The sequence below is a fragment of the Cygnus olor genome, chromosome 22, assembly GCF_009769625.2.
Source record: "Cygnus olor isolate bCygOlo1 chromosome 22, bCygOlo1.pri.v2, whole genome shotgun sequence".
Taxonomy (NCBI): domain Eukaryota; kingdom Metazoa; phylum Chordata; class Aves; order Anseriformes; family Anatidae; genus Cygnus; species Cygnus olor.
Window position 1 is genome coordinate 4578615 of NC_049190.1, and position 13363 is coordinate 4591977.

General features: G+C 54.6%; 1 protein-coding gene across 5 annotated transcripts in view; it reads left to right on the top strand.

Annotated features, from left to right (window-relative positions):
* Positions 1–13363, top strand: part of B3GAT1 (beta-1,3-glucuronyltransferase 1) — a 36906-nt gene that overhangs the window by 14195 nt on the left and 9348 nt on the right. The window contains exons 2-5 of one of the 5 annotated variants that reach the window (XM_040534540.1): positions 6417–6535; positions 6691–6837; positions 9618–10090; positions 12861–13157. In XM_040534540.1, the coding sequence (XP_040390474.1) occupies positions 6532–6535; positions 6691–6837; positions 9618–10090; positions 12861–13157 (921 nt within the window). In that variant the 5' untranslated portion in view covers positions 6417–6531. Of the gene's footprint in view, positions 1–6416; positions 6553–6690; positions 6838–9581; positions 10091–12860; positions 13158–13363 lie in introns of all 5 variants that reach the window. The other 4 variants (XM_040534539.1, XM_040534541.1, XM_040534542.1 and 1 more) reach the window with 4 other exon arrangements.

The window sequence follows — 13363 nt, forward strand, 5'->3', positions numbered from 1 at the left end:
TCTTTTAAGGATTTAACAGAAGATCCGTTTTGCTGTTGGAAGCGGCAAAATCTTGGGATGAGGCAGTGTCGTCAGCACGTGAGCAGTGCTGGCACATCTCCTGTCCCCTCCCCAGCTCCACCGGCACCTGCAAAGGCAGAGCAGCACGGGGGGATTAATGGGAGACGAGAAAGTTCCTGATGCTTGTTAAAATTTGGCTTAAGCTCTGAGACTCAAGGGTTTATGTGTTTTCCAAACTGGTGGGTGGCTCATTCTAATTCTGGATATGCAGTTTATTCACATACACAACTAATCCTTTTGCGAATCCTGTTAAGTTCTTGTTCTTCTTAGTGTCCTGTGGCAATAAGTTACAGAAACTAATTGTGCTTGTGTTGAGCTCCCTTGATCCACTTTGCTCATGCTTGCTTTAAATTCTGAGAGTTGATCTGAGAAGCTCAGTTATTTTTTTATTTTTTTGTGATTTTTATTTTTTATTTTTTTGCGAGGTTATTTTTTTTTTATTTTTTGTGTTCTTGATCCCATTTGTTGCAACAGGGATCAGGGACTCAGGACTGGAAGGGGAGAGCAGGTCAAATTTTGTCTCGACTGTTGCAAGTTTGGGGAAATTCTGCAGTCTGTGCCCCGGTTTCTCCAACAGCTCGGGAAACACAAGCGCTGGCACCTGTGTGCACAGCCAGAGAGTGTGTGGGCAGGCCCGGGGTTCCCAGGTGGAGCTGGCCAAAAGAACCGAGTGGAAAAACAGCCTCCTAAAACCCGGCTTCCTTTCCCGGCTTTGCCAGTATATCTGAATTTTCTGCTTTTTTGCAGAGAGGGAGGGAGGAAGGGAGGGAGGGGAGAAAGGAAGGAAGGGGGGAGGGAAGGAAGAAAGCAAGCAAGGAAGCAAGCACATATTATTTCTGTATTTTTAGCCAGAGGACTTATTTTAATTTTTTAAAGGAAAAAACAAATTCTGGATGAAGGGTTAAATAACCCCAGGAGAGGAGAAACACACTTTTTTTTTCTTCTCTTTTTTCTTATATTTTTTCCCCGTAAAAGCGAGTTAATGTTGAACAAAATTAGTCCTATTTGAAGACTGTGGCAGCAGGGCTCATTATTCCTCAGGCCTCCCTGGGCGAATTTAACCTATTTTCCTTCAATCACCCTGACCTACGATGCTGTCCTGGTGCTCCCCGCCTGAGCTCCCCGTCCCTGCACAAAACACCCCATAACGCCGCCCTGCCTTGGGGTCTGCCGACTCCTCCTGCAGCCCCCGTGCTGTTCTGCTGTGGGTTTCCCACCGTGACGCTGCTGCACCTCTGTTTGGGGCATGGATTTGGGGTTTTCTGAAGAAGTTTGCAAGCATCTTGTTGAACAGGGACCGTGTAATGGTTGACACCCGCTGGAGTAACAGGTAACCACTTGGATTCCCATGGATGAATCCAGTTCCCCTCTCACCGGCAGAGTGGCAGAGGTGATCTGAAACATTTCCGACTCATTTTCGCTCCCTTTTTGGTTTGCAGCTGGAGCTCCGTGCCGTGCAGAGCAGCTCTAGCTGGTGCCCTCCCCCGGGGTGTGCTGCAGCCCTCGTGGGGCGCTGGGCTGCCAAGCCCCGTCCCGGCCGCCAAGATGGGAAAACCTGGGGCTGAACTTCACACCCGTGATTAAATCCTCGAAGAATGAGCAATTCTGCGTGCTCATTACTCAGTTCTGGCGATGTTCTGCTTAATAACTAAACAGTAATTAGCTTCACAGTTTTGCTACTATACTTATAATAGTCCCCATTAAAGTTATGGGGGTTTTAGGCAGTTATGGCTTACAGAGTAATTAACGAGCAAGAGGCTTTTATTACTACCTTTATTTTTTAGCCAGTGCTTTACAAGCCTTTTCTGCCAAACACCAAAACCGCAGGCAGGAGAGGAGGCTTCTGTGCCTGTCCCCTGCCCGTGGCGTGGAGCGGAGCCGGGCTGGGATCGGTGGCCCCAAAGCCCCCCTGCTCCCCTGTAGGGCAGAGGGAGCCTTGTAGGGCTCTCGTTTTCCCCCAGGGATCAGGACCAGTTGCTATTTAAAGGTGAAAAAAACACAGAGTTTGGGTTTAGGGGATGCTTTTCCCAGGGGGAGAAGCTAGCAGTGAGAACACACACCGCATCCTGCAGCATCGGTGTTTGTTTTCCTCCGAAAGCTTTTGTTGTGGGATTTGGCAGTGTTTGTTTGATATTCCTGGCTGCTTTTGTAACGCAAGTAAATGTTTGGTGTGTTTGTTGGGGGGGGTTGAGTGTGTTTTTGTTGTGGTTTTTTTTTATTTTCTTTTTTTTTTTACGTCTGGACAATATTTTTCCTTCGGTGACTGCTGTTCATATACGAGCTCGGTGAAAACAATCCTTCAGTTTAACACGTTCCAAATCACTTCTGCTCAACGTGGGAAAACCACGGAGGAATGGCACTGGGGCTGCTCAGCCTCAGAGGGAGAAGGAAGGGAAAGCTGCCTGTAAACCAGATTACAGATCAAATCGGCGTTTCCTACGGTAAGTGCCAGAGCTGACGCCAATTAACGTGATTTAAAAAAAAGAACCTTCCGCGTTTAATAATCCGACGCGTTGCTAGCACATGGCTCCAGGATTTATTAAAGCTTTCTTATTAGATGAGTGCCCTTTTAATATCGCCGTGCCTTGACACCATTGCCCTCTGCCGGAGGATGTGAAATCTCTGCCACCGTGTGGCTTGCAGCGTGGCAAACGTGTTTCTGGCAAGGAAAGGCTCTCCGAACTGTGCAAACACCCCTGTTTTAGAAATATTTTAACTCCCAAATTGCTTACATTTGAGCTGGTGATTTGTGCATTTTGCTTTAATTTTCAAACCTGGAAAAAAAATGCTTTCTGTAGTGGAAAACAGAGTGTGTCTTTTAATTACTTCATGTTTAAATTCGTTCCCCCTCCTTCTTTTCCTGGTGGAGGTGGAGATGGCAGAAGCCTAAACCAGACAATCTGGGAAAAGCCAGGTTTTGTTCTGAGCATTTCAGTGGGGAAAAGAGAGTGGTGTTATGGTGGGGCACGAGGAGAGGGAATGCCTTGAAGAGGGGCACAATTTTCCCCGGCCTGATGCTTGGCTAGCCTCACCCATGCCATGAACAGCAACAAAAATCCTCGTTCAGCTTTGGCAGCGAGGGGTTTTGGGATGCAGGGCGAGCCCTCTGTTCTGGGCCGTGAAGCTGTGACTTTTCTCACCAGCAGCGTGAAATCGTAGGCGAGCGCGTATTTCCTAGCTGCTGTTGTTCGTAGCACAAAATGGATTTCACCTTTCGCAGCCTCAGCAGCTGATGGGAGCGGGAGCGTGGCTTTGTTACAGCGCAAGGAGCGCTGCCCTGCCCTGAGGCCCTCGGCTGGATTCGCTGGTAAAGGCAGCAGCCCCCAGTGGATTCTTACGGTGTCCTTCAGCCGGGCTTCTCAGGGTCACCCGTGAAATCCCAGTGCTCAAGGAATTAGCAGCGAGCAAACGCCTTCGGTGCGGAGCAGAGTTCCTGGTGCCGGCGGGCAGCGCGGGTGCGGAGCCGTGGGTCGCGCTGCGGTCGGGGCCTCCACGTCCACCCCCAGACGGCCGCTGCCGTCTGAATTCGGGTCCAGGCTGGGGCAGTGTCCCTGCGGGTTCATTACAGTCGCTGTGCTCAGGGTGCGTATCTGATCCACAGCTGCAGCCCGCGATTGTTGACAGCGGTAAAGGAGCGGCCCCGGGAGGACGCGGGGAGGACGCGTGCCCGTGGCAGATCCCGTCCCCACGAGCTCTCCGCTGCCATCCCGAGCAGCGCAGCGCAGCCCACGGCTCTCTGCTGGGGCACACGTGGGCTGGGCTGGCCCTCGGCAGCTGGAGCACGGCCCCGACAGATGATTGACCAGGGAGCTGCTGAGTGCTCCGTGGCTAATTAAAAGGAATCGATGCTGCAGAGACCAGGGGCCAGATGAGGGGCGCCTGCTTCTTCTCCCCTGTGCTGAAGGGGTGGAGAGCAGAGAAGCACCCCAGCCCAAGGGTGCCCTTTGTGCATCGCACCGAGCCCAGAGCCAGGCTGTCCTGGGGGAGGATGGATGCTGGCGATTTGAGCCAGGGAAAAGGCGAAAGCACTGGTTTCAGAGGAAGCTGCCCTTGACAAACAGGGTGTTTGATGCGTGCCAGCCCAACGTGGCAGCTTGACGGTGCTACAAATCGACCCCGAGTGGCCCTTTTGGCATGGCATCCCCTGCCACCGCTCCCCAGCGGCACAGTCCTTTACCTGGTGCATTTGCAGCAGAGGCACCTTACAGGCAAGGTGTTGGGTCCTTTCAGGGCTGCCCCTTAGGGCTCTGCCCTACCGGGATGCTCAAAAAACATGTCCTGGGTTTAGTAGGGGATTTAAGGGATGCCAGCGCTCAGGGGTCCCCTGTTCAGGCACTGACAGCAGCTGCAGGGACAGCCAGGGTGAGGCCAAGTGCTCTTCCCTGAGGGCGCTGCGTGCCTTGGCAGTGCGAGGCCAGCAGGATCTCTCGTGCTTTAGGAGCTGTACAGGGATGGAGCAGGAGGCTGGAATAATTCCTCCTCTTCCTCCCTGGTTTATTTTGTGTGAATGAGGCTGCTTTTACCGGTTCTGAAAAAAACAAGGACAAATCCGTGTTGCCAGGAGATACTTGAAAGACTGCAGGGTGTCCGGCTGCACGGCGCAGTTCCTTGGGCTGTGAAAAGCTTTTTAGTGCCGGCTCCCTGAGCTGGGCTGCAGGAAACCCTGTTCTCAGTAAAAAGGATGTATTTGGTGGCTGGTTTGGGGTTTTGTCGTTTTCTCTGGAGACCCTTCCAGAAGACTGGCTCTCTTTCATCACCCTTACTGGCTGCACCTTGCCCTGATCCACCGCGACCTCCTTCAGTACTGCGCATCCTTGCACTTCCAAAATGCAGTTTTCCGGTGCGTCTACGGGCTGTGTCCTCTGGCGAGGGGCTCTTGGGTGAGGCACTGCCCCCGCGCGTGGTGCCAGAGGGGTTGCTGCATGTAAGGGGCATGCCGGAGTTGGCTGGGGATTTTCTGTCCCGTGGGGTTGTTGTATAGGTTGAAGTAAAGGATTCCCTGAAACATTTGTTGAGGATTTCCATGTGCCCTGGAAGGACAAAGGCCGATCTCTGTTTTCCCTACCCCTTGTTTTCCCTGGCAAATGAACACCTCTGTGCTTGGAGTGCCTATGTGGCAGAGCCAGATTCTGCCCAGGGCCTTGCCTGCACTTCAGAGGGGCAGCCCATCGGGTCTTGGAGCCATTTCACTTCCAGTCTGCCACCCGGCTTGGTGCCAGAGGCTGCCTGTGCAGCCCAGTGGTCAAGGCATGGCCCAGGGCAATCCAGATTGATCCGAACTGGGCTAATGAAGGCTTTGAGCCCGGATCTCTCCGTGACTGCCCACTGCCCCCCAAGAAAAGGCAAGCTCCAAGGGTCTCGGGGGAAAACACCTGCGAAGTAGCATCTGTGTGCATCATAGGCTGGGCTTGAGGAGCTCCCCCCTGATTTTAGGAGGGGATCTGATGGTTTCCAGGGCACTTCAGTGAAAGTAACCCGCCAGGTGGTGAGGGGGCGGGATCGGTGCTTTTCCCCAGCACCGAGACCTCGCCGCCTGTGGCTGCGGTGTGCTCTGGGCTCTCCCTTGTCTGCAGTGCAGCCCTTGAAGCACCAGGCTAATGCATTCCCCCACAAGGGAGCAGTGGTACTAAACTGCTACCCGTGTTTGCAAACTGTCCACCGCGCGTGTCCCTGCTAAGTGGTGCACTTTGCTTGCCAAGATACTCGGATAAAATACAGTCTGCTTAAATCTTGTATGCGCTTGTATTGAATCAAAGTAAGCCATTGTGGCAGTTTAATACACTCCAGCCGCAACACCTCCGAGATGGAAGAAATGAACCTGACCAGGCTGTTGGAAACCTGAGTTAAACCCAGCTGCGTGGAAGGTGCCAGTGGGATGGTTTGAGCCGAGGGGATGATGATGACAAGCAAAACGCGGGGTCACTGGCTTCTCTGGAGCCACGTCCCCAAGCACACAGGCTCGGTTTCCCTCCTGGTTGCTGAGAGCTCTGCCCAGTGGAGGGAGAGGCTCTGGTGGGTCAGGGCGCTTGCTGCTGTGCTGGTGTGGCTGGTGCGGTGTCTGCGTCCTCCTAGGGCTTGGGCTCAGCACGGGGTGCTGGGAGACCCGGCTGCCTGGTGGCTGTAGGGCCCTGTGCTGCTGGGGGATAGCTCAGGCACCGAGCAGCTGCTCGAGGGCCTTGCTTAACAAGTGGATGCAAAGGGAAGCAAGGCCCTGGGCACCCAGGAGGCATCTCTCTTGGAGGGGTGGCACACGCTCCTCTTGGTCAGTTTGATTTGCTGTTTGCAGGGAGGATTTGTGAGCTTTGCGTGCTCCCATGTACTTTTCCCCGCCTGCTCACCGGTGCTTTGTGTTGCAGGTCTCCTGCCAAATGTGTCCCTGAGGTTCCTGCTGGAGGCCCCAGCAGCGTCCTGTAGAAGTTGTCTCCTGCTCCTGGTCCCAGCAGCCGAGGCCCCTCCAAACCTGCTTCTGCAATGGGTGGGTTGTGAGCACTGGTAAGACCTGCGAGTCGTGTCGCCTTCGCTGCTCTCTCCCTCTCTCGCGTTCTCTTTCTCTGTCCTTGTTCCTTCTTGCCCATTTATTTCTGTTCTCCATGTGCTCTGCTGTTCTGTCTCTGGGGTTTTCACTGTCAGGTAATGAGGAGCTGTGGGTCCAGTCAGTCTTGGAGATGCCGAAGAGACGAGACATCCTGGCTATCGTGCTGATAGTTCTGCCCTGGACGCTACTAATCACCGTCTGGCACCAGAGCACCATTGCTCCACTGCTTGCAGTGCACAAGGGTGAGAGAAATCAAACCAGCCCATGCCAAGTCTGTGCATCCCTCCCTCGTCCTCATCTCCTCTCTCATTTCATCTCTCCATGGCAGCCATGCTCATCTCAGCTCCCAGCCCATGCTCACGCAGAAGCCTCCCCTCTTGTGCTGTAGGAACAGCCCAACGTGTTCCGGGCTTCTTTGGAGACATCAAACTCCGAGGCATGGGCATGCCCCTGTAGTTGGGGAGCTCTTCATGACCTAAATCCAGATTCAGGGGAACAGAGCACGGAAGGAAGATGCTTTTCTTTGTTCCCTGGTGATCTGGAAGAGAGGAGTCCCTTTCTGCTGGCGTTTGCAGCATGCTCACAGAAATTAGTCCAGCAGGAAAACTGCAAGAAAAGAGAGCAGAGGAAGCAAAGCTGCTACTGGAGACAGTTGGTCTAGGAGACATGAGGCAAAAAGCACTGTTTGTGTCCCCAGGAAAGCAGCAAACTGGTCCTCTTGGGCTTGAAGGGGAAGGCACGTACCGAGAGCCAGCATCTGCCCTGATTTGTTTGGTGAAGGTAAAATGCAGGAGAAAAGCCAGATTCCACCTTACCTGTCGCACAAAGCATTAAGTGGAGCTCTGGCTCAAATCAGACAAATGCGGGAGGTTCTTGGGGGTCCTCTCTGGCCAGAAGGGTCCTGGTTTTTATGCCATTCTTCTCAAAGCAGCAGTATCCGAGGGCAGGGAGAGCTCCTGGGGGCTGGAGAAAGCCACACTGCCTTCAGCCTTTGTTCTCAGTTCTGCCCTGCTGCTGGGGAAGAAAGCCAACTTGTTTGCTCTCTCCAGGCCCTTTCTCTGGGAGATTCTCTCCCTTTTCATTCTAGTGCTCACACCCGTCCTCCACGGCTGCTTATGCTTTTGCTCAGCGGTCTGACGTGCAGTGTGAGCTGTCAGAGGTTCGGAGTCCACCCCGAGCACTTCCACCTTGCCCTCTGGAGGCCTTTGGGCTGGCAGCACCCCCCAAGGCTTCGGGCAGCTCGTAAGGGAAGGACGGCTGTGAGCCTCTCTGAAAGGTGGACAGGGTGTCAGAGGACGAGGGGTCTCTGTTGGGCTCCAAAACAGGGCTTGAAAGTCTCCTAAGAACATGCTGGCTGTGTCGTGGTTTGATTCAATGCCCTAAAAACCAGGAGCTGCTTTTTGGTGAAAGGCCATGGCCATGGAGGTTCCAGCACAGAGACTGCCCCGCTCCGCCTTCGCCCTGAGCTTGCTGGTGACCTCGGTAAGCTGCTTCCTTTGCCTGTGCTGCTGTGAGCCCCCGGTGGAAAATGCGTGGTGGTAGAGACTGGCCTGAAGCTCTTAGGAGAAATTGTTTTGTACTTGGGATGCATTTCTGAGATCCTTCGGCAGCAGGTGCTGAAAGTGCGATGTGTGTGTAGGCTGCTAAGCACGCGGCGGCAGCCGATACGCGTGCCGGGATTTACAGCTGAGGGGCTGACCTGGAGGGGTTTGCAAACTATCTCGTGTGTCTCCAGCCTGGCTAATTGCATTTCTGTCTGTGCCCCGTGCATTCTGTGGTTTTATTTTTGAACTGATTCCAGTGCACTGCGCTTTCAGAGCTGTGCTGTGTGAAGCAGACGTGCTTTACCGTGCTAGGGCCTGATCCCAGCACGTGCAGAACACTTTGCTCTTGTCCCCCCACCCCTCCAGACACACACCCTCCCTCCTTCAATGGTACGGTGTATGAAGCCTTCGTTCAGGGCTGGTATCGATGTCTGTGCTGCTGGAGGAGTAACGTGCTATGAACAACCACATAACAATTATAAGTAAGACCCTACTGGGTCAGTGCTAGTGTCTGTTCCCATTCTTTCTCATCTCAAGCTCCTGGCAGTAGCTGGCTTTCTAAGTTTTAGGTGCCCACCAGCTGGCTTATATCTGCAGAGCGATGCCCCTTCACCTCTGCCAGTCCCTAAATGCAGACTGGTATTCCTGCCCGTCTGCAGTGGTATGAACCTGTGGAAGTTGCACCCTGGAAAAGTGACAAATGCAGGAATTTTTTTTTTTTTTGACCTTGAGCCAGTTGTGCCCAAGTCTCCCTTTGCGAGGATTTGAGATGTTAGGGTCAGTTGATCCTACATGCTGTTAGCTGGTGCAGTGCTGTGCTGCTGTTCACATCCTAATACCGAATGGGCTGTTAGTTCAGAAATCTGTAGGGTCTTGTTGAGGAGAAGTTAGGGGCAGGTGAAAGTCTCTGCAGGAAAAAGCCTACAACTGCAGGCTTTAGTTTCTGCTGTCTCTGGACTTAACGAGTGTGTCTTGCCCTTGCTTCTCCGTGCAGCATCCCAGGCCGGTCAGGAAGGGGGGTGCTGCAGTATCCAGACGATGCTGCTGGGGGAGCTTCCCTCTTGCCCTGGAGCTCTTTGGGAATGACAGATCGCCAGTCCTTGATGCTCTTTTTGTTATCTAGATCTAATTGTCTGTCTCTTCTGGGTACTTTTGGAAGCTGCTTACTCTGAGCAGCACCATTGGGCTGGGCTCTCAGGCCTTGCTTGGTGCTGCTCTTCTACCAGGAGGAACTTCTTTTCTCACGGGTGTGTGTCCCCGATTCCTTTATTCATCCGTGTACTTATTTATTAAAGCCTCCATTTCAGCTTGTTTCCTTTCCTCTCGAGCTGTGGGGTGACCTCCTGCTCTCAGCAAGCAGCCTGCGGGCTCGGCCCGGGGAGGGTGGGTGTCGGAGGACCGAGTCCATGCGGCTTTTTCTTCTCTCTCGTACCCTTGCTCAGATGATGGTGGTGACTCCCGGCGTGATCTCGCTGCAGGCTTGGACTCCAAGGAATACTGCTTGTCGGACCGGGACATTGTGGAGGTGGTGAGGACAGAATATGTTTATACCCGCCCACCCCCGTGGTCAGACACCCTTCCCACCATCCACGTCATTACACCCACCTACAGCCGGCCCGTCCAGAAGGCAGAGCTGACGCGCCTGGCCAACACCCTGCTGCACGTCCCCAACCTGCACTGGATCCTGGTGGAGGACTCGCAGCGGCGCACGCCGCTCATCACCCGGCTGCTGCGGGACACGGGGCTGAACTACACCCACCTCAACGTGGAGACACCTCGCAACTACAAGCTGCGGGGAGACATGAGGGATCCCCGCATCCCCCGGGGGACCATGCAGAGGAACCTGGCCCTGAGATGGCTGAGAGAGACCTTTAACAAAAATAACAGCCAGCCTGGCATCGTTTACTTCGCCGACGATGATAACACCTACAGCCTGGAGCTCTTCGAGGAGGTAAGAGCCTGCTGGGGGAGCCCCAGCCAGCTGAACGCAGCAGATTTGTGTGTGAGTTGTAAAAGATATGTACTGAGCCAAGGAGATCCCGTACACATCTCCTGAGCTCTAGGTCAGTTCTGTCTCTGTAGTGGTTGCCCTGAAGTTTCCTCCAGGGCTTGGCCAAACCACTGCAAAGTGTGCACGTCCAGTGTCAAAAGTAATGCAGAGCAATGGGAACCCCAATTTGTCCTGTGGCACGTGGTGGAGGCATACTAGTGTGTGTCTGTGCTTGTCACCTGAAGTCATTTGCAGCATTTGAAGGGATCTCGTTGCCCTGGCTCTGCACTCCCCCCTCTGCCTGTTGGTGCTCCCAGCTGCACTGCTTCCCTCAGAGTGGAAGCACAAGGCTTTTCCCTTGGTGGCAGAAAGCCACGCTAAAACATGTCCACAAAAGGGTGTTTATGACGAGGAAGAGCGGTCATCTCGAGGCAGGAGCTGGCTGGTAAGACCCTAGCAAGAGAAACATGCAGGTGGTACTTACTGCAAAGGAAGAAGAGCCATTGTTAGGGCCGGAACATCAGCTGCTCTCCTTCGTACCTGCACAGACACGTGTGTGTACCTAGGAAGAGAACCCTTGGCCATCCTCCCCCCATGTCCCACCCTGGAGGAGATTTCAGGCTGGTTCCTGGTCTGCTGTTATCCACTTTTCTTCTCTGCCACCAACGTATTGCACTCGGCTATTTGTTAATCCCTGTTTGTTCTTGCTTGAGGAGTCCCTGGGGTTTCTCGTCCTTGCTTGCCGTTTGCATTTGTTTGCTCTCATCCCCGAGCGTTCCGTGCTTCAACTCCGGAGCTGTCGAGAGCCCGGCATCTGCTCTGCACAGCTCCCAGCCGAGGGAGCAGACCTTCAGAGTTACGCCTGAGTGCTGTTGGCGCAGGCAGAGCACTCTCAGGACGTCTTCTTCGGAGATGCTCTCTGCAAATTGTCTCCGGGCTGCCGCACACACGAGGAGCATGCGTTTGTCAGCGCTTGCTTCACCTCCCAGAAAAGTGGAGCCCTTCCTGCTGCGGGGAGGTGTGTGCAGAGCTCCCCTCTGCAGCTCTTCCTCCTGCGGCACCGGGGAGCGATGGGCTCAGGGTGATTTAAGCAGGGGCTGGGGCTGAGCTCTCAGCCTTGAAGCTTGCGGCTCAGGGAGCTGTGATTGCAGGCAGAATTTCAGCACATCCTGACAGTCTTGGCAGACTCGAGCAGGGGAAGGCTCCCCTGTGCTTTCCCACCTTTGCTGCCTGTTCCGCTCTCGCGCGGGCTGTAAATGACCTCCTGCCCCTCTCCCTGTCTGCAGGTAAGCAGCGGTCTTACAGCGCCACGTGCACTGCACCTCCCCTGCTCCCAGCTCAGAAATGCCCCATTCCCATCTGCTGAGGCTGAGCTCTTGCAGCAAGGGACAAGGACGTAGGATTGCCTCCTTAATGGTTGCCAGATTTCATTCCAGGGATCTCCTGTTTATTCATTACCCCCCCTGCCTTTATCTCCCCGATGGCTTTCCCTTGAGCTCGAACAGCCACAGGAATACGCACGCTTTTAAAGCTGAGAGCAAATTCAAACTGAACGCAGTTTTTCCACACTGTCCTTTGAGGCTGGCTCTGGCAGCACCCTCAGACAGACACCGTGCATTAATAAAGCAGAAAGGGTTCCTCCGTTCACCCGTATGCTTCACGCGGGTGCTCTGCTCGCAGAGGCTTCTCCTCTCCGAGATGTAGCTGCAGCTCAGGTCGCATGGAGCCGATGAAATGTGCTGTGAAATGCAGAAGACACGCATTATTGCTCCCTGCGGACAGGGACGGCCGTTGGCATGTGTATAATGCAGAAGGGCAAATGCCAGAGCTCTTCTGGTCTCGTTTGCAGTAATTAGCAGTGATGAGATTAGCTCTGGGAGATCCCTGATCTAAGAGACTGGGCTGAGAGCAGGAGACGAGGCTGAGCCTGGCAGCAGAGCAGGGCAGGGTGCCGGGGGGTGCGCAGGCGGGCTGGCACGCACATCATCTGCACTGGCAAGCACGGGCATCCGAGGTGTCCCCTGATGGCTCCTCTCTGCTTCTGCTGACTCCACGGGGAGCAGAAGCCTCCAACATCCCTCTGGGTAGCAGGAGCAGCTGCAGGGCGCTGGCCTGCCTGCTGGGGGCTCCTGGAGGGGCTGTGCTTCCAGGTGTCCCCAGGCTTCTGGGGTACAGTTGTGGTGCCTCACCCTAAGGATGCTTTTAGCCTTAATGCGCCTCAGAGGCTGGGATTGCAGCTCAGACTCCTTAGCTTTCAGAGGAAACACCTTTCTTCCTAGATAAGCCATCCCTGGGTCCCCAGGTGGCCTTGGACAGCGTGCTTCCCTCCTCAGCTGTCCACGTGGAGAACCCAAAGCTCTAAAGAACCAAAGCTCCAAAGGCCTTTTGACCAAACGCACATCTCGGTTAGGTTTCGTACCGGCAGCTTTGTTTCTAGCACTGAACTCACACGTGGTTCCCAGCTGCCACTTCCCAAAGCGCTCTGCTTCCCCAGCCCCAGGACATGCGTCCTCGTGGAGGTGAGCAGAGCAAGGAGCCCTGTTGCCAAGCCACAGCGGGCGTCTGGGACCGTGACCCAGGCTCTTCGCTGCACCATTACCGCCGTCCGGCCCCTGCAGGGCAGCGAGCGAGGTGAAGGCACGCTGCTGGGGTGCTGCTGGGGCCTTGGAGGCTGCGTGCAGCCGGTCCTTCCGCGTGCACCCACCCAACACTTCTCTTTCCTTGCCTGCAGATGCGCAGCACCAGGAAGGTGTCGGTGTGGCCAGTAGCCTTCGTCGGCGGCTTGCGCTACGAGTCGCCCAAAGTGAACGCTGCGGGGAAGGTCTACGGCTGGAAAACCGTGTTCGACCCGCATCGGCCCTTTGCTATAGACATGGCGGGGTTCGCTGTGAACCTCAGGCTGATCCTCCAGCGATCTCAGGCTTACTTCAAACTGCGAGGAGTGAAGGGGGGCTACCAGGAGAGCAGCCTGCTCCGGGAGCTGGTCACCTTGAACGACCTGGAGCCGAAAGCTGCCAATTGCACTAAGGTACGGTCTCCTCCTCATTTACGGGATGCGAGGGTCTGGCGGTGGGACAAAAGGCCGTTCGGTCGCTTGTCCTCTGTGTCTTGAAGAGAGCACATCCCCACTGCAAGGGTGCTGGGTAATTGCCTTTAAAAAGGCGTGGTGGGAAGTTCCTTTTTTTGTTACATGCTGCTACTGGCTGCCGTAGGCTTTGACATACGGAGTCTTCT